This window comes from Podarcis pityusensis, assembly GCF_964106645.2.
Source record: "Podarcis pityusensis genome assembly, chromosome: 11".
NCBI lineage: Eukaryota > Metazoa > Chordata > Lepidosauria > Squamata > Lacertidae > Podarcis > Podarcis pityusensis.
Genome location: NC_138036.1, coordinates 60,134,024 through 60,157,378, shown reverse-complemented (window position 1 = coordinate 60,157,378; position 23,355 = coordinate 60,134,024). Strand labels below are relative to the sequence as shown.

General features: G+C 41.2%; 1 protein-coding gene across 1 annotated transcript in view; it reads left to right on the top strand.

Annotated features, from left to right (window-relative positions):
* LOC308457907 (proprotein convertase subtilisin/kexin type 5-like) overlaps positions 1-23,028 on the top strand; it is a gene marked incomplete at its 5' end in the record, with an annotated part of 51,129 nt that extends 28,101 nt beyond the window's left edge. The window contains 14 exons of the mRNA XM_080972127.1: positions 672-714; positions 1,547-1,689; positions 3,761-3,961; positions 5,187-5,420; positions 12,714-12,797; positions 13,139-13,283; positions 14,417-14,634; positions 15,247-15,474; positions 16,012-16,242; positions 16,739-16,916; positions 17,441-17,658; positions 19,071-19,171; positions 20,545-20,731; positions 22,073-23,028. Of these exons, the coding sequence (XP_080828253.1) occupies positions 672-714; positions 1,547-1,689; positions 3,761-3,961; positions 5,187-5,420; positions 12,714-12,797; positions 13,139-13,283; positions 14,417-14,634; positions 15,247-15,474; positions 16,012-16,242; positions 16,739-16,916; positions 17,441-17,658; positions 19,071-19,171; positions 20,545-20,731; positions 22,073-22,485 (2,624 nt within the window). The 3' untranslated portion in view covers positions 22,486-23,028. The remainder of the gene's footprint in view (positions 1-671; positions 715-1,546; positions 1,690-3,760; positions 3,962-5,186; positions 5,421-12,713; positions 12,798-13,138; positions 13,284-14,416; positions 14,635-15,246; positions 15,475-16,011; positions 16,243-16,738; positions 16,917-17,440; positions 17,659-19,070; positions 19,172-20,544; positions 20,732-22,072) is intronic.
* Between the last annotated feature and the right edge of the window lie 327 nt (positions 23,029-23,355).

The following is a 23,355-nucleotide window of genomic DNA, read 5'->3' as shown; positions in this document are numbered from 1 at the left end:
CCAGCAACATCTGGAGGACCCAAGGACATCTCTGACTTAGAGGGGGACTATCTTCTAGGTCAGTATGTATTATAGGATTGCAGCTTGAAACTAACTGTCAAGAAACGTCAACTATATAAGCAATTTCATTATATGAAGATCACTCTGTGCAAGCAATTATACTTCCAGTGGGAGCTGCTTCAAAAAGGAGAGGGCTGTCCCATCTGCCACCAGTGCAAGTGTTAGGCATTGTTTGGGGAGGGGAAAGTGGAAATAGGTATCTATTAGATGATGCCTGTGATATCAAAAGGGGGCACACCAAAAGTCTGTCCCCAGCCTAAAAGAAAGGCAAGATATAAATGTAATGAATAAAGAAGGTAAGTTATACAGTTTGAGGCTAGTCCTTATGAAGTCTTTATGTATCCAGAATTCTAGTGACCGCAAATTTAAGCCAGGCAATCAAAACTTGCTATCAAAGAAAAACTGTATATCAAAGGAGACATTTTTCACCAAAGCTATTTAAATTAGAATGGTCATCATCATCATCATCAACAACAATGATGTTGATAGCATTCCCTATTTATCTAAACATTTCTTAATTTCCCACTGTTCATTTAGCCAATTGAGATTTGGATACATGAGAAACTGGCACAGTATTTTGTTTCCAATGTGTTGTTTGCTTTTAATTCCAGATGACCCAAGAGCCTGCACATCATGCATTCATAATTATTACATGTAAGTTTATTACTCTTTTCCCCACTTTCCCTCTCTTTCTCTATTTTCTGAAACACAACAGTGTCTTATATATTTCAGAGCTAAGCAGAGTGGAATATGCTGTTTGAATGGGGGGTGGCGATGGTTAATCTATAGCCCTTCAGATGACGCTGAATTACAGCTCCCATCATCAGTGACTATTGGAAATGCTGGCTCAGGCTGATGGGAGCAGTAGCTCAGCAACCCCTGGAGAGTCAAAGGTTAGCATAACATAACCCAGTTGTCTTCAAGGGGGGAAGGGGCAAACAGTGGGTGTGATGGGCAGGCTCCATTGCGGCACCATCCTGAGCTCTCTGCTGCCTCCCCCTCCCCCTCCCCTCCCCTCCCCCCTCTTGTAACTGGCAGTGATGTGTAGCATTGTGAAGGCAGATAGGCAACTTCATCCTGCCTGCACTGCTACAGATTTTAACTCTTGGAAGCCTCAGTGAGGAAATGAAAACAGGAAGGGATTTCCAGGACAATTGCTTGAGTAATTTAATCCCCATGACTGCAGCTCAATGGAAATCACACATCATCTGCCATTACAGCTGTTTTCTTCACAGACCTGCTTGTTGTGCTTCACAGAACCCGGGGACAGAGCATGGGACAGAGTCCGAGAAAGGCTCCCTTAACTATTAAGCTACTGTACTTAAAAACATTCCTGAGTATTGTCACCCCTCATTTTAGAGGAGATGCTTGCCACACATGAGTACATTTATGAGAGGATTATGCTTGTTCATTGCAATTGTTTGATGCACCATTATCCATCCATAATGAAAATTATGATGATCAAAAATGCTTCCCTCCCCCCCAGGTACAAACAGCAATGCTACCGAACTTGTCCTCAGAATACGTACAATGATGAAAAGTCTCTCCTTTGCATAGAGTGTCAGCCAAATTGCAGAAGCTGCGACAAATATGAGTGTTACTGGTGTAAAGAAGGGTTTTTTCTTCTAGGTAAGAAAGGTGACAAGTATTTTACATGGGGAAATGATTTCATGCCTTGCCCAAGAAGGCAAAATATGCATTCAGTTGAGAGAGACTGGGAAGGGGCAAAAATTCCATTCAGTTCCCATTTCAAGCCAAATCTGTCAAAATTGCTCTTTCTGAAACAATATGAGAACCAAAACATAGCCATCCTTCAAAATTCCCACTTATCCAAATTATACAATGCAGTTCTCCAACCAAACAATGTTTGCAAAATTGTATGTATTAGGAGAAAATATGCATAAGAATGACTCAATATTTGTGAAAATAGCATTAAATAATGCACTGTATTAGGAGAAATTGCTTGTAAAAATGTGTACATTAGTCAAAACTGCATATGAAAATATGTTTGTTAAGAGAAATGTACATTAAAGATCCTGAAGAATTTTCATGAGGCTTAAAAAAATGTAGACAACTGAATTGAAGATTAGAAACATGAGAAACTGAGACAACTAAAATTGGCAGATTGTTTCATCCCTAAGGGAGACTAACTACAATCTTAAATCTATGGGACTGTAGGTTCCCAACCACCTTTTAAAAAGAATGACCCCCAGACATCTGCTTCAATAAGCCTAAAGCATTCAAGGTTAAAATTTCATTCATTTTAATTAAGTGCTTGTAAACTAAGGTTCAGGAAATAATGCCACTAGAAGCACAAGAACATCAAAGGTATGTCTTCAAATCTGCACATTTAAACTTTAGTCAACTTTGGATTTTAAATGGCAGCAATGAGATTCAGAGACACCCCTCTACTTTTGGGGTAAAGAGGGAATATATATTTATTAACGAAACTCCCAATGAGCCTTTCATTTTAAGCATGTTAATGCAAACTTCATTTGTTCAATATAAGAGATGAATGAATGGCACAAAGTAACTTTAGCCTGAAAATGGTTTCACATCACTTCCATTCTTTGTAGGTGACTTTTTGCAGTCAACATGTGGCATAATCCACATGCCTCCTATTATGGTGTATGCTTATGAAATTGCAGGCAGGCAAGTATGCAGCCCACACTCCAGAAGTCAAGACTTGCATAGACCTGTGAAATGCACTTTGAACCTTTTATGAGGCTCAGATGTACATACCTCGTCCCCTTATCATAAGTTATTTGGACCTTGTTATCTTATTCAAACTGGATTCTCTGTGGTCAGAGATTAAGAAAATCAGGCTTGGGGTATTATAAGGAGGTGGAGTTGTGGCTCTGCTTTACAGTTTTTCAACTTTCATATACTCCAAGCTGCAACAGAGAACCAGAGTGCTCCTGAAAGTTGGCCAGCAGTTGTAAGTAATAAGGTAGAAATTATGCTTAGAGTACTTACTTCTCTAGACTTTGTGTTGGAGGCTGTGTAGCAGAGCCAAAACACAAACCTGGGTATGAGTGTATAGATCTGTAAATTATAACAAATGTGGAAATAAAAACATACCACTTTAATCCCTCCACAGAATTCAAATCTAAAAGGTATTTAAAATATTTGAACTGCCAGCATTTAAAACGTACCAAAGTGCAATGATATCAAAATCTCCACTGTTATAACCAGCAAATGTGACAAAATCCAAATATAATCATGTGCTAAACATGTTTTAACCTTATATATTTATATCTGGGTTTTACCAGATTTCCCAATTAGAAATCTACACTATAGAGATTTCAGTATTATTGCAAATTGGTATGTTTTAACTTTGGTACTTCAATAACATTGGTACTTCATACATTTTAAACATCTTGCAAATTTGAAATTTGTGGAGAGATTAAAGTTGTGCATTTTCATTTACACACTTCATTCATTGATGAATACACTTTATATATTAATTTTACCGATCTATACACTATACACTATACACCCCGTTTTATATTTTGGCTGTGTACTTGAGGTTGGGCTGTGCATCTGCATTCTCTAGTAGAGCTAAACTTTCCTAGGGTGCCCCAGTTTGCTTAGTGGCAATTGAATCACACATTGTTCTCTACTTTCAATGCTCCAAATAACAGGACTTAGCTGGCATCAGTCACAATATGACATAAAGGCTTTTTTATTTTTCCTCCAGATGGGAAATGTGTGAGTGATTGTGGAGCTGGTTACTACAGCGATGAGGTCACAGAAGAATGTGAGCCATGCCACCGGACCTGTGCAACATGCAAAGGGTTCGACTCCAACGACTGTACTAGCTGCAAAGGAATTTTACAGTTACTCCATGGAAAGTGCGTGAACCTTAAAAGAAAGCAAGTAAATAGGAAATTCTGGAATGGTATGTTGCCATGCTTCCTTTGAAACCCCCCCCCCCCATTTCTCTCTGCCCACAACCACTGGGGGGAAAACCTCGTCCTTTTCCAAACTCTCAAATAGATTTTATGTATAGAAATGTAAGTGATTGTATTTATATAGGACCAACATCAACACTTGGCAACTTCTGGCAGTCCACTATCCCAGCAGGGCCCACGACTAACACCAGACCTGAACCCCATGCAAGGGGAAGGTGGATCTGCAGCAAACTGTTATATGAATTACCCTGAATGCCTCAACATGAGTATCATTCTGTATGTATATACAGAAACTACATCTTCACTAATGCAAATCGAATATTTATATGCATCACAGAAAGAACAGACATAGTTTCTTATGAATGAAGGTGAACATTTTATGTTAGTATAAAATGCAGTGGGGGGCCGGAACCTCTAACAGGTCGGGCCTTAACAGCAGCAACAGTCTCAGAGTGCTTCTTCCTGCACTGCCTCTGGAAGACAGAGGACCCCTCTGATCATCATTCGCTCTTCACTCACCACAGCGCTGTTGCATCTACTTTATACCACAGGAGTGACTCTCACTTGACTGAGTTACATTCCCCTATCAACAGTACGTCAAGATTGTTTGATAGTTTAATGTTTTGATCACATCATAACCTGGATAGGATTTATCCAGGAAAAATAAATGAGAACTCATGCACTAGAAAACCACAATCCCTCCTCACCACCACAAACATACAGTACACATTGAGATGAACATAGTTTTGAGCATAATGATAGTTTTAGAAATCTAAGTATTGAATTCAATTGAATTTATGGTGTAATCTTAATAAAATAAAAATCTTAACAATAGCATTACATGAATAGGTAAATGAGAAATCATTAATATTATTGTATGATTGATTAGTACCTAATAATTAAATACGTAATAATTAATAAACCCTGACATATAGCACAGTTTTGAGCATAAAGATAGTTTTAGAAATCTAAGAAAAGTATTGAATTCAATTGAATTTAAGGTGTAATCTTAATAAAATAAAAATCTTAACAATAGCATTACATGAATAAGTAAATGAGAAATCATTAATATTATTGTATGATTGATTAGTACCTAATAATTAAATACATAATAATTAATAAACCATGACATATAGCACTTTTCTCTTACTTGCAGCTCTTATTCTGTTTAATAAATATGAATACTGATTATCAATCCTATTTTACTGATAGAGAGACTGAAACTTCATACCTCAAATGGCTTGGGCTCTGCAGACCTGAAAGACCTCTTCCCTTATGTCCCTTCACGATCCTTACGGTCAGCCGAGAACGATCTCTTGTTGGTACCATCCGTGCACCAAATTCAGGCGGAAAGGGCACTTAAAGAGGCGTTCTCGGTGGCTGCTCCACAGTTGTGGAAGTCCTTTTCCCTGGAGGTTCGCCAAAACCCAATTGTCTGGAAACGATGTAAGACTTTAAAAAATCTGTTTTTAAATATTACTGTCTACCTTGGGCTTTAATGGAAAGGGTGGGCTGCCCAGTTCACTGAGTAAGGTTCCCAAGGGCTGCTTTTCTCTAAAACTGCAATACTATAAACAGGAATTTAAGGGGGAAATTATCTACCTGAAGATGTAACCAGCTGAGGAGTATTGACTCTAAAAGACTCTACAAGCACAGATGGAATATGCCACCTGTGTTAATTTTGCCATTCTGTCTGGAGTAGTAATGATCAGCAAGGAATCAACAGCATCCCTTTAGGACTTGCAAGTGTCAAGTGTAGCTGACGGTAACAAAACTGCCTTGTCCTAATACAGCTAGAAGGTATTTTTGTCTGAATCAGGAATCACATGCCCAAACAGCTTTTGCACATGTGCTTCCTTCCTCATTTAACAGGATACCAGCTTTGCTCACTGGAAAGGCGGTGGGGGGTTAATTAATATGCAGAGCATGGTTATTCTTACTTTATGACATATCTGGAGGAGATACATAATCACTACACAGTGAAACAGCTTGTGATACTGTGTACACAACTTACATTTAAAGCATATCCAAAGCACATGAGCTCCTGCAAAGAATCTTGGGTACTGTGGTTTGTTAAGGGTGCGAAGAACTAGAGCTTTGTGAGGAGCAAACTACAGTTCACAGTATTCTTTGGGGGAACCTATGTGCTTTAAATGTATGTGGCAAGAACTAATGTATGCTCAGCCCAGGAGAAGTGGGGGAAATACACATGCTAAAAAATACAAAAATATTAGGGAAATAGCAGACACATCCACAACCTGTATGCATGGTGCATTTATGAGCAAGAGAGATGAGGGAGCACTGCCCCTTCAGTGCTTTGCTAGTGTTCTTGGCTCAGCCTCCCTGCCATGGGAGAGAAGGGGCAGAATGCAGTGGCTGTGCATATATTTCTGATGTTGAAACACTGTGTGTGATCCTGCAAAGCAAAAGGGTATTCACTTCCTTTGCTTTCCTGCACAGTGTGCTCTTTTCTAGCACCCCAAGTTGTTGAAGTGGACTTAAATGTTGGAAGTTTGTGTCTGGAGTATCAAGGCTGAGGCCCCTTTCGAGTTCTAGACAGAGAAATGTTAGCAACAAATTCAAGTTTCTACACATGTTTTGAAGCCAAGCAAAGTGCTTCATGTGTGATCAAAGTGCCCCTTTCCCATAGCTTCCCTGTGTTCCCTGTGATATTGAATGCTAAGTGTGTGCAACATAAGGGAACCACTTAGGGACAGAGGCCCATGCTGCACAGCTTATTATGGTCTCCTTGTGTGGGGTTTATATATCAATTATGTGTGATGTGATTGGTTGCAGAACTACACATATCATACACTATGTTGTGACAACATGGGGCTGTTGTTGACATAGGGATGGCTTAAAAATGGTTTCCCCCTTTCCAGTGAAGTCAAGAAGAGTAAAATTTTAGGTTGGTATCAAAATATGCCCTTGACGGGAGGATGGCAATGAATTGAGAGGGTATTGTTTGGGTTTTGGAAGAAGTATTCCACTCCTGCCTGCTACCCCATCCCACCCATATCTCTGGCACCATGTGGCATATGTTCACTAGTGGAGTGACTCTGCAGGTGTCTCAAGGGAGTTGTTCTGGCATATCTGTCATGCTGACTGTGTATCTGGTGTGGCATTACTGCAGTGAGTCTTCCACTAAATCTTAAAGCCCATCATCCAACATAACTCCGCTACAGTATTGCATCCTCAGTTCCACACTAGGGTAAACTGTGAATAAACTGTGATAGAAAGTAATGATGAGTCTGAATTTGACTGGTATTCAGACTTTTAAGTGTAAGCCAAGAAAAAAATTTGTCTGGGCCAGTATGCGTAGCACAAAGAACATCTGCATTTTATCTTGTGCGCCAGATGATGAAATTATTTTGGAAGCCATGAGACATAAGAGTGAAGGGGTTGTTGCACTGTATGTTAACCCACAACATCTCGACTAAAATAGAATAGAATAGAGATTTAACAAACTGAAAGGGCTTTAGAGTGGCAGATTACTTACACGCTACGTCACCAGTCTTTCATGTTCTTCAGTCAGGTCACTGAAGCAAAAGGGAAATAAATCCAGAAGAATATGTGTTCTGCAAAAGGGCCTCCATATATTTTAAAATTTGAGCTTTTTCTTATAAAAAAATAAAATTCCAAGGAATATTACACATCAAATGGTCATAATAATGTATAGCTGAATAGATAAAATTGTTACAGCTGCTACTGCTGCTGCAAATGTTATTTTTATTAATTTAAATCATTTGAATACTGTCTCTCCTCCCACCACACACTATTCTCAGGGTTCTCCTGCCCCCCAAGTCCATGGGGGGGGGGGCAAAGAGGGAGGAGACTGGAGAAAGCTCTGTTGTGTTGTGAGAGCCTTTGCACTGGCTTCTGCTAGAGGGACTTATCAGCTGAATCCTGCACTTCACAAAAATGGTTTTAGTTGATATCTGAAACATGAAAATGTGCATGTACATTGAGCCCCTAAATGACATGGACAAGAGGCCTTTTGGGGGACGAGTGTCATCAGCCCTTAGGGACACAGGACTCTGCCCTGCACTGAGACAGATGGCTAGTATATCTAGCTCAGTATAGACTACTAGCATAGACTGCTAGTAGCTCTCTAGGGTTTCAGACAGGAGTCTTTTCTCAGTCCTACCTTGAGGTGCCAGGGAACAAACGTAGCCCTTGAATGGTGGGGTTGCCTTATTTCAAAAAGTGAAAATCAAGACACAAAATTTGTTAGCAAAGTTGTTCAGCTTTTTTGAGGGACAAATCCTGGCTATTTCTGGGAAATTGTGGACATATAGCAGCCCTATGAATGTTAGGGAAGGCCTTCAATGTGGTGCAGGTCTGATTGTCAGTCATCTGATACCACACTGGGTATCTCTAGAAATGCACAACAATAGCCAGGATTTGGACTGTTCCTGACTCCAAGATGGGGCATGCTGGATTCTGGACCTGACCACCAAGACATTTTGGTTTTGGCTCTGCCAAAATAACCTGGACTGGGAATGTGAGTTTTCATCCAGCCTGACTTTTGCCACAAATGTACATTCAAGTATTAGAAGCCAGCTTATCTTACATTAGTGTAAATCACCATGCCTCCCTTTCCACTGATTTTGTAATCTGTTTACAAAATGAAAACTGTGTCAAAAAGGATTTGGCATCAAGAGAAAATGGTTGCCAACCATTTTCAAATCTTTGTTTCAAATCTTTGAAACAAAATTCTTATAAAATCCCTATAAAATGTAGAATTGTAGGAGACTAGCAACATATACAAACATTCTGCTCCCCACCCCCTGGAGTTTCATGCATTTATTTTAGACATTAATTTGTTAGATTAATGTTGTAGTTCAGTGGCTGTCAGTATGATAACTAGACTGAGAAATAATGTATATTGGGGTTATTATTTCATTCTCAGCAGGTCTATAAGACCCTCAGATTTATAAATACTTATATGTTCAGAGACTGGATAGGTCCTAGGATTTTATTATATGTATATATTGTTTCTGTTACACCTTATTCCATAATTAGAATTATCTCTTAGAAGTATGTTACCTATTCTGTGCATTTGTATTCATATCTGTATCAGCTTTTGCAAAGCCATAAACTGAATATGATCTAATAAATAAACAGTTCCCCCTCTGGCTGTAAAGGCAGCACATTCCGATCGCATCCATGCTACTTGCTATTCTAACCCAACAGGTTACTTTTTTCAGTCATGTGTGCGTTGCTGCAGTGTTGCAACTGCAAGGTGGTAAACTTTCTCTACTATCTTCACCTGATGAACAGATTTGCTTCTGACTGAGCGTACATTTTTCAGAGATAGTCAGAGCAGAATACATTTCTTTGAGACCATTCCATTTATTTTCAGTTTAAAAGCATGAGAACCACACTATCTGGTATGAATGAAAAGTTACTTTAGAACATCGGATGGTATCCAATGATTTTTTCCTGTTAGCACAAAGACTTCTGCCTGCACAAGTTCTCCACCCCACCCCCAAATCTGTTATGGGGGATCCCCCAGCCTTCCGGATGAGAATGGTGTGCATTGGAGGCGCACAGGGAGAAGAGAGAAAGAAGGTCCCATTTGCAGGCAGAAGGGTTGCATGCAGTCCACTGAGATTATACATTGTGATATTATGCATTTTATGGCCTATGAGGCAGAAGAGGAAATGTTTCCAGGCACTGAAAATAATAGTAAATGTACTGAGTGAAGAGATTACAACAATCTACTCTGTACAAGTAATCACAGGAGTTTCTCGGGTGTGGAATGAAGGACTTTGTACAGAGAGTACCTTGCCTGGTTTATCGGTCTGTTGAGCTATGCTTCATCTAAAGTTACTGTTTTACGTTGCAACCCTTGCATTCAGTAAGCCCCACTGAATGCAGTAGGATTTGTTTCTGAATAGACATGTGAAATATACTCAGAGTCGCAAAGTGATTTCATGCTCTTTATTCAGCTCATAGTGGTAAGGAGGAATGAATGAAAGTCCCCTCGAAGTATCTGCTTTATATACATTATTTACACAATGGGCTGCACATGATTGGCTAATTTTGGAATTCTACTGTAAGCCAATCAGGTTGTGGATTCACTTATATCTGGAGCATGATTGGGTGGTTCCTGCCAACCAATCATACTGCTGCATTGTTCTAGGACCAATCAGACTGCTGCATTCTGAATCCTATTGTTCTAGGACCAATCAGACTGCTGCAATTTGGATCCTATTGTTCTAGGACCAATCAGACTGCTGCAGTTTGGATCCTATTCAACTCAGTACATAACAACATGACTGGGATTTCCTTGTTAGTTGAAGACAATAAGTTGTCTAGGAAAAGTGGTTATTCATTAATAAGAATATCAATCTAGCTGCCTTGAATAGACATAATATCAGAAGAACTCTTGCCCAGATAATATTGAGACATGTATACATCTGTGGCTTAATGCCTGAGCAGCAGTTCACTGACCTACAAGAAATCAAATATGCATCCAGTTGCCCACCAGTGGTTCATTACATGCCCTAGTGCTTTCAAACTGTAGAATTCCTAATCCCCATGGACCTATAGGTGTAATTATGTTGTTGGCTTTGCCACTTATTACTTTGACTACTGACAAAATATGGTCACGGGTGGCGCTGTGGGTTAAACCACAGAGCCTTGGATTTGCCGATCAGAAGGTCGGCGGTTCAAATCCCCGCGACGGGTGAGCTCCCGTTGCTCAGTCCCTGCTCCTGCCAAGCTAGCAGTTCAAAAGCACGTCAAAGTGCAAGTAGATTAATAGGTACTGCTCCGGCGGGAAGGTAAACGGCGTTTCCATGCGCTGCTCTGGTTCACCAAAAGTGGCTTATTCATGCTGGCCACATGATCTGTACACCAGCTCCCTCGGCCAATGAAGCGAGATGAGCACCGCAACCCCAGAGTCAGCCACGACTGGACCTAATAGTCAGGGGTCCCTTTACCTTTACCTTTACTGACAAAATGTATTCAGGGAGACCAGGTGGATATAGTAGAAGATATTGCTGTATTACTAGACTAAATGAAGTGAAAGCATATTTGGTTACATCAGAGTTCAAGAACTTTGCATCATATCAACATATGCAGCTTTTTAAGTAGCACACCTGATTCCGTATCCTTGTGAAGAAGCACATTCATGGAAATCATGGAAGTTTTCAGATCTTCCCTGGGACAGAGATGCATTTGCAGCCCCTTTTAAATGATATCTGAATGTAGTTTAAGAGATGGGTAATGTCAAAAGCAGCTGTGAACGTAAGTATTTATAAGCATTTCCATCTGACTGGAAGATAGAATTGTTGACTGGTCAGCATTTCATGTCTCATGTGCTTTGTAAGGCCACAATGCCTAGTACATAGTCCCCTCTGGTGGAGACTCAGAAATATTACAGCACTAATAATCTTGCAGCTGGAAAAAGCATTATGCAAACCTTGAATATTACCGTTTTAGTTTGAGAACAGAGGGTAAGATCAGCTGTGCTAGCTAATGATAAATAAGGATATCATAGACATAGGAACAGAATGAGGAAGCTGCCTCAGCCAGTAGATGTGGGGGCGGTCAGCAGCTGGACTCCTTCTGTTTCTCCTGAGCTCCATAGTTCAATGGTTTTCAACCCGTGTGCTGTAGCACCCTGGGGTGCCTTGAATGATGCTCAGGGGTGCTGCGGGCAACACTGGCCCCTGTCCCTCTTTCCTTCCTCCTCTGACTGCCCTAGTCATTCCCCTCTGTTGTACAAAAGAGCTCTGCTTACCCCATGGCCTGTCCTGAGCCTTTAACCAGCTTACTGCCTCAGGTGTAATGAAGAATGCTATTGTACTGCCAGAGTTCTAAAGAAGATCAAGCTGCCAGCCCAGCTGGTTTTTGCACGTAGAATGGGAAGGAGGTATCATATTGCCTTTCACTTCAGGTAACAAAAAGTCACTGTCACAGGCTAGTCCTTTGTAGGGACACATGATTAGGCAATGTTTCATGTACAATAGACACCACGGTGGTGCATCGTTACTCTCTGATGTTCTCAAGCTGGCATTGTGAGCAGACTTGGATCATCAGTTCCCTTCAGCAAAGTGAGGACAATTATCAGCTGCACAGAACCTGATTTGCAGGGCTGGCTCACCCATGAGGCAAGGTGAGGCGACCGCCTCAGGCAGCAGAATCCCCATGAGCAGCAGATCCAGCCTCCAAGGAATGCATTTGCCTGCTCCTGCTGCCACAGTGGCAGCAACTGTTTTATTGTGCTTTTTATATGTTGGAAGAAGCCCAGAGTGGCTGGGCAACCCTGGCAAATGGGTGGGATATAAATATTGTTGTTATAGGACGTCCTTATTTTCATCAGAGAAATTTTGGAGGGCATGAAAACTGTTATAATAGGGTTGCAATAGGTAGAAGGCCACTGTGGCTTGTATATTTCTGCACATTTTAAAATTAGGATTTCAGTTGCAAAAAGTGAATTAAGTAATTAACAGAAATCTAGATGGATGCTGCCTTGTTGATTAGTAGACATTGCTGATTAGTAGACATTGTTCCCACCCCTTATTTCATTCATATTCTGTGTTACTATGGGCAATATCTCCAGTCAAGGTGAAAGTCTCATCATCTCAGCAAGATTTGCATTTATTTCCCTTTATTATCTAAATGATACTAAATAATCATATCTGGAACCATGTATTCTGGGCACGCATGCCCACAAATATATAAAGTGACATTATTAACTCATTTCCTCCTTATCTCCTAATACAGCAACAACTACTCAGTTTGAGCCATGTGATCCTTCATGCCAAACCTGTGAGAAAACTGCCAGCACATGCACTTCATGTCCCCAAGGTAACAGCATTTATCTTCTTTGTTGCTACACATTGCCATTATCAAGAGGTTTTCGTATATTCTCATAGATTTCAGCTAATGCTAGAAAAAAATGCTATTGTTTAAAGATAGGCTTTATGCATGAGTGGAGAACATACAGTTAAGAATTCATTAAAACATAACATTATTTATTTACTTACTTACTTACTTACTTACTTACTTACAAAAAAGCATCCTAATTCTCATTCCACCTTTTTCTGCATTGTAATGGAAACTCTCCATTAATTCCTGAATTAGTTGGAATTTCCAAAATGTCATGCAAATGTCTTTCAAAACATGTTTGCCTGTTCCATTATTTTCAGAGAGATTTCTTTTTGGCAAGTCTTGTATCCGCACTTGCCCACGAGGAACTTTGGGAAATGTGAAGACAAGACGTTGCGAGTGTCACTCCGATGCAGACATACCACGCTATTTGCACAAAGGCAAATGCTTGCAGGAGTGTCCCAAGTACGTTTCCATGTATATTAATCTGTGCAGACATGCAGCTTTCCTTCACAGACTTCTATGTTGTTCTCACCTCCGTATTTTCTGTGACACAAAATGGATCTAATCCTTCTGGTTGTAGAAAGCTGCATAATGACCTGAATGTTTCAGAACAATTGCCAATTTGCAAATGAGGGTGCTGAGAAATGCACTGAGAAATACTCACAGTGACCCCTCCCCAGGAAGCAAGGCCTAGTCCATAGGTGCCAGCTCTGCAGGGCTGACACATGGCAGGGTCAAGCGTGGGATTCAGGTTCCATCGCAGGTCTACACAGATGCCCCTTCCACCTAGACCCCTCTAAGGAGGTACCCCTGTGACCGCGTGGTTCCGAGATGGGGGTGAGGCACCACTTCACACCCCCCCCCCATGAAATGGTGGAAACTCCTGCCCTTCCCATTGGCTGGCATGGGGATTTTCTAACTGCCAGCTGCCCAGCCCAGCATTGCTCTGAGGGGTCAGGACCTGATGCAATGGGCCACAACTGCCGTCCACCCCAGGACTGGGTAAGCAACCATTTCCTTCCTCAGTCTTTCCATCAACAGTGTTGTGGGTTTTTTAATGTAATGGATACACTCCCAATGGAATACACTGTATTAAAAAAAAAAAATTATTATTACAATTGTTTCAACATACATATAGATAAATAATGAAGTATCCCATCCTAACCCAGAAGCTAATGTTTAGACAACACGTGCATAATTACAGCCAAATGACATTTTATGCCAAACTACTATTTGTACAGCAGGTTAAACAGTTAAACAGTTAAAGTTCACTGAAGAGTTTTATAATGTGAGTGGAGTCCTCTATTTCCTTTTTTTAGCTGTGCCATTCAATTGCAAATGAGTCCTTGTGCTTCAGGCCTTGTGTGGATAGGATTGCAGCCATAGAGTCCTATAGGCTGCATAATACTGTATATTAGTGGAGAAAAGATGACCTGACACCTCAAGATCTAAGGCCATATGGTGCACAAAGCCATGTCTACTGGGAACGCTTTCTTAAAGCCCTCAGCTCACCCCAAACAGCCTTTTCTAATTCTCTGAGAATTTACAGCATGTTCTGCTGCTTGATCTTTTTTTATTCTTTGCTTCTACTTTAGGGGCTTTTTCACTAAAGATGGGGCCTGCAGAGAGTGCGACAGCCCTTGTAAAACGTGTGAAGGAAATGCCTCCAGATGTCTGTCCTGTGAAAGTCCTTTTCTCCTAGAACAAACAGAATGTAAACTTGCCTGCTCAGAGAACCACTTTGCTGATGATGGCATTTGTAGAGATTGCCCTGAGATGTGTCAGGAATGCATTATCAAGAGCTCATGTAAAGGTACTGCAGAGAATCAGCAGTATGGCACTGACCCAGGTCGTTAAATGAATGCCTATTTAGAAATGCAGGGGGGGCGTGCTTAATGCTCTTCCATTTTGGGGTTTTGAGACAAAACCAAAAGCATGGGAATAATGTGCTGGGAGAAATAGATTGGTGCTTACTCAGGTCTGACATATTTCTGCCTTGTGGACCAGTACATTCTGATCTAGACAGAATCTCCCTGGACAGCTATTCCTAGCTAGCATATCTGTGTGGGGTCCACCCAAGAACCAAGCGGCTTGTGTAAATTTGGTGCCTCACTTCAATACTGCAAAGACTTTTACAAAAACATGCAGATATGACTAGAGTTTTGGATCATGCCACTCTAATATAGTCTGAAAGAAAATCGCTGTATTCTGATTAGGGAGGGGTGAGAGCCTGTTGACTTAAGCGGCAGATAGCAAGAAGAGAAAAGCTCTTGTTGAGACATGGCTGTGGCAATGGTTTTTAGTTTTGTTGCAGCCAGCAAAACGTAGGACAGAGGAAGGGGAGAGTTCATAGCACATTCAAGAGCACACTGTGCTATTTTGTATTCTTTTGCATATCCTGATATATTCTCCTCTTTCTCAAAAGTGTGCATTCCACCATTTCACCTGCACAACGGGAATTGTTTACGTTATTGCCCACCTGACTTCTTTGCTGACTCCAACCGCTGTTTCCCCTGCCATAAAGACTGCAAAAAATGTGATGGACCAGATTCCAATGACTGCACTGATTGTTCCTTTTATCTATACAATGGTGAATGTTTTTCAAATTGTCCAGATGGCACTTATAATGAAGAAGAGACTGACATCTGTAAAGGTATGTTTTTCAATTCAGAGGCAGAGGTCAGAAGTCATTTTGATCAGTAATTCCCTGCCAGAAGACATCGATGTTCCACTGGTATGGATGCAACAATTTAACTAATTAGAGGCTTATTTGTCGTCATCGTCCCCGTCCCCCCCCCACACACACACATGTGCACACACTTCTTATAGGCAAGTTTACCCCAGAGGTGGGGATTGCTTGACTTATGGACCCCCGGTGGTGTCCAATTTGGTCCCTAAAGCAATTTCCCCCAAAACCACAACCACCTATCAATCAGTTGGTGTTAATTCTGTGTTGGCTGTGGGTGCCTGTTCTTAGTACAGTGCCCACCCAGTGCAGTGGGAATAAATGTAACGTGATCCCTGGTACAGCATGCATTCTATGAAAAGGACAGATATGGATGCAAAAACAGTTGCAATAGGTAAAGCTAGAGATTGACAGTTAACTGTATAAATAGACTAAAAGGAGCCAGGTAGCCATCTGGGACTTGTAAGAGCCTTGAACAAATAGTTGTGATTCTTCACATTTCAGACTGTGACAGGACATGTCAGACCTGTTCTTCTTCCACTGGCTGCCTTACCTGTGCAGAAGGTCTGTTGATGACTACTTCAGGCCTGTGTGAGATGCCCCAAGGCTGTTCCAGCACTGAGTTCTATGATGGATATACCAGAGCATGCAGGCCTTGTCACAGGAAGTGTTTGGAATGTACAGGCCCTGCCGAAGATCAGTGTTTCAGCTGTCCCCAAGATATGCTTCTTCTCAGTAAGCATTGCCCCTTTCCCAAGGTTGTATCCTTCTTTGTCATCTTCTGTTTCTTTGTCTTCTGTATTTAAGTTATTCTGTGAATGACTCAAATCACGTAAACACAAAAGTAAGCAACTTGCACAGAGCTGTCTAATCAATTCAAGGAGATTGGGAAACATGCAAAGTGGGCAAGTGCTCTGGATCAGATCATGAGAGTCTCAAACCTTCTGCTAATGGGAATCTTCCAGTAGAGTTTATCTAGGCAACTGACTTTTCCAAACCAGTTACTCCTTGCACCTTAACACCAGCTTGCCACTGACATTCATGTGATAGTGCCTGGCAACTCCGCCATAGGATTTCCATAACCTTTTCCTGAGTTACAAGTGAAAATGAGAAAGAATTGGTTTTTGTAAGACTCTTTCAGTATCCCCAAGCACAGCTGAGTTGATGTTTCTTATTGCAGTGCAAAAAGGGAATGCTGCCTGTCTGTAATTTGGTGCTGTTCTCTCTGCAGATGGAACCTGTGTTGAAGTCTGTCCAGATGGATATTATATGGACAGGGATGAAGGCCAATGCCACACTTGCCACAGGACTTGTGAGACTTGCAATGGGAAGCACAGCAGACAGTGCCTGTCCTGCCCACCAGGCTGGTACAAGCAAGAAAAGGGATGTGTATCAATTTGTACAACTGGGTAAGACATTAGGTCTCAAGTTAAAAAGCTCTATTGGATAGGAGCTATGCTAAACTGTAACATAATTCCCTTAGAATTGAGGAGTGTAGCCTGAGGATGTTCTGGCATACTGAATCTAAATGATCGTTAATGTTCCTATCAACTAACACCCAAGAGGAAAGGGGAAGATATTTTTACCAATATTTACTAATATTGCAACTCCCCGAAAAGAAGGTTTAGTTTATAAGTTGGAACTCTTTCAGAACTGCTGGCTGTAGCATAACAGTGAATGCCAAGATAGTGAGACTAAATTTATGAGCGATCCTTGCCAAAATGATCAAGGTGCATAGCAATAATACCAAACACACACTCCCTTTTTCTTTTGCGAGATTCCCCTTTCACTCATTTTCATGTTAGAACTTCATGGCTATTACAAAGCACAAACACCCAGCATCTGTTAACAATTCAGATTTTCAAAATGCAAAGAGAATCAAGAGACATTACCCTTCTCTAGAATCCTTGTGTGCTTTGTTTGTCTGTTTCAGGTACTATGCAGACAATTCTACTGGCTCTTGTGAGAGGTGTCACAAAAGTTGCAAGAAGTGTATGGGACCAGAATCTACAGACTGTCTGTCCTGTGATAAAGATTTATTCCTGCTTCACTACAAAAATGAATGTCACATTTCCTGTCCTGAAAATTACTATGCTGATCGTGATGCAGGCAGCTGTGAGCGGTGCCATCCAACCTGCCGTACTTGCAATGGTAAGATACCACACTATATGCTTCTGCATTCACAAAGTCTTTTTCTTCTTTGCTGCCTTCACTGCCACTAGGTAGGCTCAATGATGAGCCCTCACCAGTGTTCTATTGCATTTAACTGGAGTTTTCTTTCACTTGCATTTGATATGTCTCTCAGCTTGTTTCCTCGTCTAAGCTCTGAAGTATACCAAACAGGCTCCACGAAGCAGGAGGGGGAGCTCAGGGATGATAGTGTCATCCATCAGAGGTCAGATGGGGCTTCACCAGAAAATTCCCCAGAGCCATCTGGAAACCCATTGGATCCATCAGCTTCCAAGGCTGAACCATCCTAGTAGGTCCCTAGTAGGTCCCCTGCCTCTGTAGAGGGGGAAAGGTGCTGAAAGCCTAAATCTCAACAGAAAGTGATCTGACCACCACAAGGGACTGATGTCAAGTTCCTCCACTTTCAGATCACCCTCTTCCTGCCTAACTAAGAAAACAAGGGCAGAGTGTGGCCTGTCACATGGGCTGATGACATGTTGGGGCAGCCCGATGGTCACTGCGGCAACCATTAAGTCCTCAGCCACCCCAGGACCAGTTGCCTTGGCAATGTCGGCATGGAAGTTGAAGCACCCCAAAACTATCAGTCTGGGGGTCCTCAGCACTGCCTCTGAGACCAGCTCTGTCAGCAGCAGAATCGCTAATGTATCCTGATTGCCCAAAGCCAGGAACACACACACTAGATTCCCCTGCAAGTGGACAGAGAGCCTGGGAGGGGGGGGGATTTCTACGGAGCACAGCAACTCCCCCTCCCTGGCCCTCAGGTCTGCCCTGATAATAGTACCCAGATAGGTACAGCTGGGTGAGACCAACTCCACCCTGCTCACCCACCCAGGTTTCAGTGATACAGGTCAGACTGGCCTCTTCACCCACAATCAGACCATGGATGAGGGAAGTCTTTCTCAGAGCTAACCTGGCATTCAGCAGCTGCAGACCCGAGGGCTGGCTGATAAGACAACCACAATTCCCCAGGTGTAATTATGGAGGGGAAGGGGGGGTGTCTGAAACTGATATTGTAATAGTTGAATTATTTAACTGGAGCCTAGACAAGATACCTCTAGAATGGTTTTGTTTCAAAATCAGCTTAAGCTTTTAGGGATCAAACACTGCAACCTGCTTATTTTACTCTATTTACTTTGTTAATTAAATGAAAAACCACTGGTCTTCAACTGGTGAGTCGGGACACACTACTGTGTTGCTGCCTGATCTAAGGTGCAGCACCAAGCGCAGCACCAGCTTACAAAATAATAAGATGAAATGAGCTCCCGATTATCTGTTTGGCCTAAAGGACTGCAAAGACTGAAGACTACTGAACTACAAGTTGGGTGATTTTCTATTACTTACCTTTTTTAAGTGATTTTATTTGTTGTTTTAAGGGAAAGGACCCCTCTTCTGCACATCCTGTGTATGGAGCTACCATTTCGCTGCTGGAATCTGCAACTCAGAATGCTTGCTAGGAGAATACAAAACCTCAGAGGTACTTCATACACCAACCGACAAAGAAAAACAGACACACACCCCTTCACTGGCATTGTTACATTAAACTAGTGATTGTGAAACATTTCACCAAGCGATCCATACATTAACTTCCCGTTCTCTCCTTGTTACAAATTATTACCAGCACCCATTGCGCTGTCATATTTTTTTCCTACTCGCTTATTCTCATATATGAAGCAACTAATGGAGGAGCAAGATTAGATTTAAGAACAGAGTACAATCCTGTAATACAGATAAAAGGACTTGCTGCATCAATGGTGCTTCTAGAAAATATCTAAGTATGACTTAGTTGGCTATCTACAACCCATTGTGAGAAGACCATGATTAAGGTAGACAGAAGCACAGCAAAGAGATCTTTGTGTCACTAAACAAGCAGAACTTGCTGGCCAAATCTTTGCATGCTGAAACAAAATAACAGTTGGTAGAGCATGGGACTCTTAATCTCAGGGTTAAGGGATCGAGCCCCATGTTGGGCAAAAAGATTCCTGCATTGCAGGGTTCCTTCCAGCTCTGTGATTCTGTGATAACAAATAAGAACAGTTATCTCTAGCCTGATCCCATGGTCCAGCTTCCCAAGGTTATCAGGGGCCCTGATCCAGCTACATGCAGCACATGCATGTAAATAAGCTTCTGCACAGGTACATACATACATACATACATAATTTTATTTGTATGCTGCCTTGTCACAGTTCAAACCATGCTCAAAGCAGCTTACAACATGAAAAACACACATAACTACAATGTAACAAAAGTAGTAATATACAATAAACAAAACATTAAAAAATACACAACCAAACTGAACAATTTCCACATAAATCACAAGTTCAAAAATAAAGATACAAAAAACAGCAACAACAACCCCCACCCCAAAAAAGAACCCTAAACAACACCGCAGCCCAAGTGTCTGTTCAGCAGCTTCACCTTTGTAGCTGGAGTCAGTCAGGGCTCTGCTCTTCCAAGCCAAATGGAAAAAGGCAGGAGCAGGTCTTGCAGGACTCGCAGTCAAGATGGCATTGCAAGGAATAAGGAACTGGATAAAGAACTGGACAAATAGGTACAGTGTGCATGATTCCCTAGCCCATGCAACAGGCAGAACTACACACATGCAGATTTTTTAAAGGTGAAATATTTCTGATTGGCTATTCAATAGCTGCATTTAGTCCTCCCTGCTCCTTCTTCCTAGCTAAACAGCTTTATCAGCAGGATTCTGGCTTTTTAAAAAGGGCTATAGGAAAGCCACCTGGCCTGGTGCATGTACACTTTTTGTTTGGGACCAGACAGTTTCATATTGTATGGTAGGTTTCACCTTATAGAGTCAAAGTCAAAGTTTCTTCCTGTGTTTCTGACTTTAAGGAGCACCCAGCAAGATGTGAAAAATGTCATGACACTTGCATGCAGTGTAAGGGGCCTGGTCCCTTCAACTGTACAGAATGCCATCTTAACATGGAGATCTACCTGGATGAAAATCGTTGTGTGCCATGCTGTAAGAGTTCTGAACTTGTGCAAACTCAGGAGTGCTGTGACTGCAGTAAAACGCAAGGTAATAATGAGCAGAAAGGGTTGATGGGAAATGTTTAATGGTCTTGTACACAGTAGCTTCTCCTTCTTCTCTTCCTTCCTGCTCCCCCTCCTGTATCCAAGTCCTGTGAAGAATTGCAGTGTGAAATTAAATCAGCAGACTGCAGTGGTAAAATCCAGATTTACCACCTTAGAGGTGCATCTATTACATGCATTGGTCGTAACACAATACTCCTGTGCCCTACTGGTTCTCTTTGTTAATGGACAAAGCTTTGTGTCACAGAGGATTAGCAGCAGACACTATAAATACACCTCAAAATTTCAATAAATGCTGGAAGTGCAAGGAAAGGGAGGGGACCTTCTACCATATGTGGTGGGAATGCCAAAAGGTTAAAGGGTTCTGGGAGAGTGTATATAACGAAATGAAGAAAATTCTAAGATATACTTTTGTTAAAAAACCCGAGGCTTTTCTGTTGGGATTGGTAGGAAGGGAGATAAAAAAGAAAGATCACAAGCTGTTCCAGTATGCAACAACGGCAGCAAGAGTCTTATTAGCTCAAAATTGGAAATCAGAGGGCCTACCGACAATTGAGGAATGGAGAGCAAAACTATTAGATTATGCGGAGATGGATAAGATGACAGGGAAAATTAGATATTCAAAAGACCAGAGGTTCATTAAGGATTGGGAAAGTTTTACGAAATATCTGGAAAATTTAAGTGATGGACAGATAACGCTAGTGGGCTTTAAAGGAGCTCTGTAAAAAGAAAAGAGTATTGTCTAAAGAGAAATGGAAGAACTAGAATGATTAATGGCATTACAAATTAAGAAATGCGAACTTTTATAAAAGATTATTACGGATGATTTGTGGAAAGGTTGAAGGAAGTCATACTTAAAAACCTGTGAAAATGAGAATCGAACTTTTATATTTTGTTTTTTGTATTTTGTATTATGCAAATTAATAAAAATTATGCATGAAAAAAAAAATATAAATACACCTCAAAATTTCTTCAGGTGTTTTATCAATGGGAATTCACCTGCTGATTCTCTAGTGTCGTTTGTTCCTAACTATGCCTACACAAAATTAAGTCCTATTGAGTTAGGGATTACTCCCAAGCAAGCAGGGTTACGATTGTAACCAAAACTAGTATTGGCAGTGGTGGCCTTGTGTGAGTGTGAAGAGAGAAATTCATGTTTATATCTTTGTGTGCATGAACAAATCAGTTGTTAGTGATGAATTCAAAACTGGGTGGAAAAGCTTCTTCATCCTTATCCTAAAATTTGTTTCCACTTTTAAAAACGCACGTGCATGCATATGTGCTTGTGTGTATATATGTGTATATATATGAAGGCTTTGTTTTTCAGATGAATGTATATTACGCATCGCTAACTTGCCAGAGGGACTGAAAGGCAAAGCTGCAGCTTTGGTTATTGCCGTACTCATTTTGTTGCTCCTTGCCATTGGAGCTCCTGTTTTCATATGGAGAAGATCACGGGCCAAGCCCAAGCCAGTAAAGCAAGGTGGATATGAAAAGCTGGGAGATAATGCAAAGGCACTTGCCTCTCTCAAAAGCAACCACTACCAGGGCACCAGTTATTATGAAGATCAAGTGATTGAATACAAGGACCGGGATGAAGATGATGATGACGATGATGACGATGATATTGTTTATATGGGCCAAGATGGCACAGTCTATCGCAAATTTAAATATGGACTTCTAGAAGATGATGAAGTAGATGAACTGGAGTATGATGATGAAAGTTACTCCTTTAGATAACCTTTAGTTAGATTATGTGTCACTTTGTCTTTCCTGCACACTCAGAATCTCACCTGAATGATACAGACAGCCATTTACAATAGATATATTTGCAACCATTGTATGTGAGTGTGGGTGGATGTGGAATACTTACTGCTTTGAAGGAGGAGATGGCATTCAGCTTATCAAGTAATTATGTGTATACTACCCTAAATTAGCACCTTGGTAAATGGCTGTCTATATCCACACAGAATTTTTTCAAATATAGTTTGAATATAATTGCTTCCTCCTGTTCTCTTATTATTATATTATATTGTCCCTAAGGCTCATGATACATTTCTAGTACACGAAACACCTGAGCTGAATGTCCAACTTATAGTCCTCTTTAATGAAGAAGACCACCACTCTAAGCATGGAACAAAATGACTTGGTGTCTTCTTAATTTGACATATCTTTATTCACTTCACTGTTAGTCTACTTATTTTGTGTGACACAATGCTAAAAAGAGTTGGAATGGGTTACAATGGTTCAGAGCTCCATATGCAACTGGCAGACTGGCAACCCCATTGTCCCCTGAAATTCCCTGTTGTGCTCGGGAGAATACCCAGAACAGTGGGGAAGGAGGAATCATTCCATCTGGCAAGCTGATATGCTTCTGCAGATGGGACATTCAACATAGCACAACATTGAATTCCATCCAATAAATATGCATGCTCCAATGCAATACAGTGGTACCTCGGGTTACATACGCTTCAGGTTACAGACGCTTCAGGTTACAGACTCCGCTAACCCAGAAATAGTACCTCGGGTTAAGAACTTTGCTTCAGGATGAGAACACAAATCGTGCTCCGGGGGCGCAGCGGCAGCGGGAGGCCCCATTAGCTAAAGTGG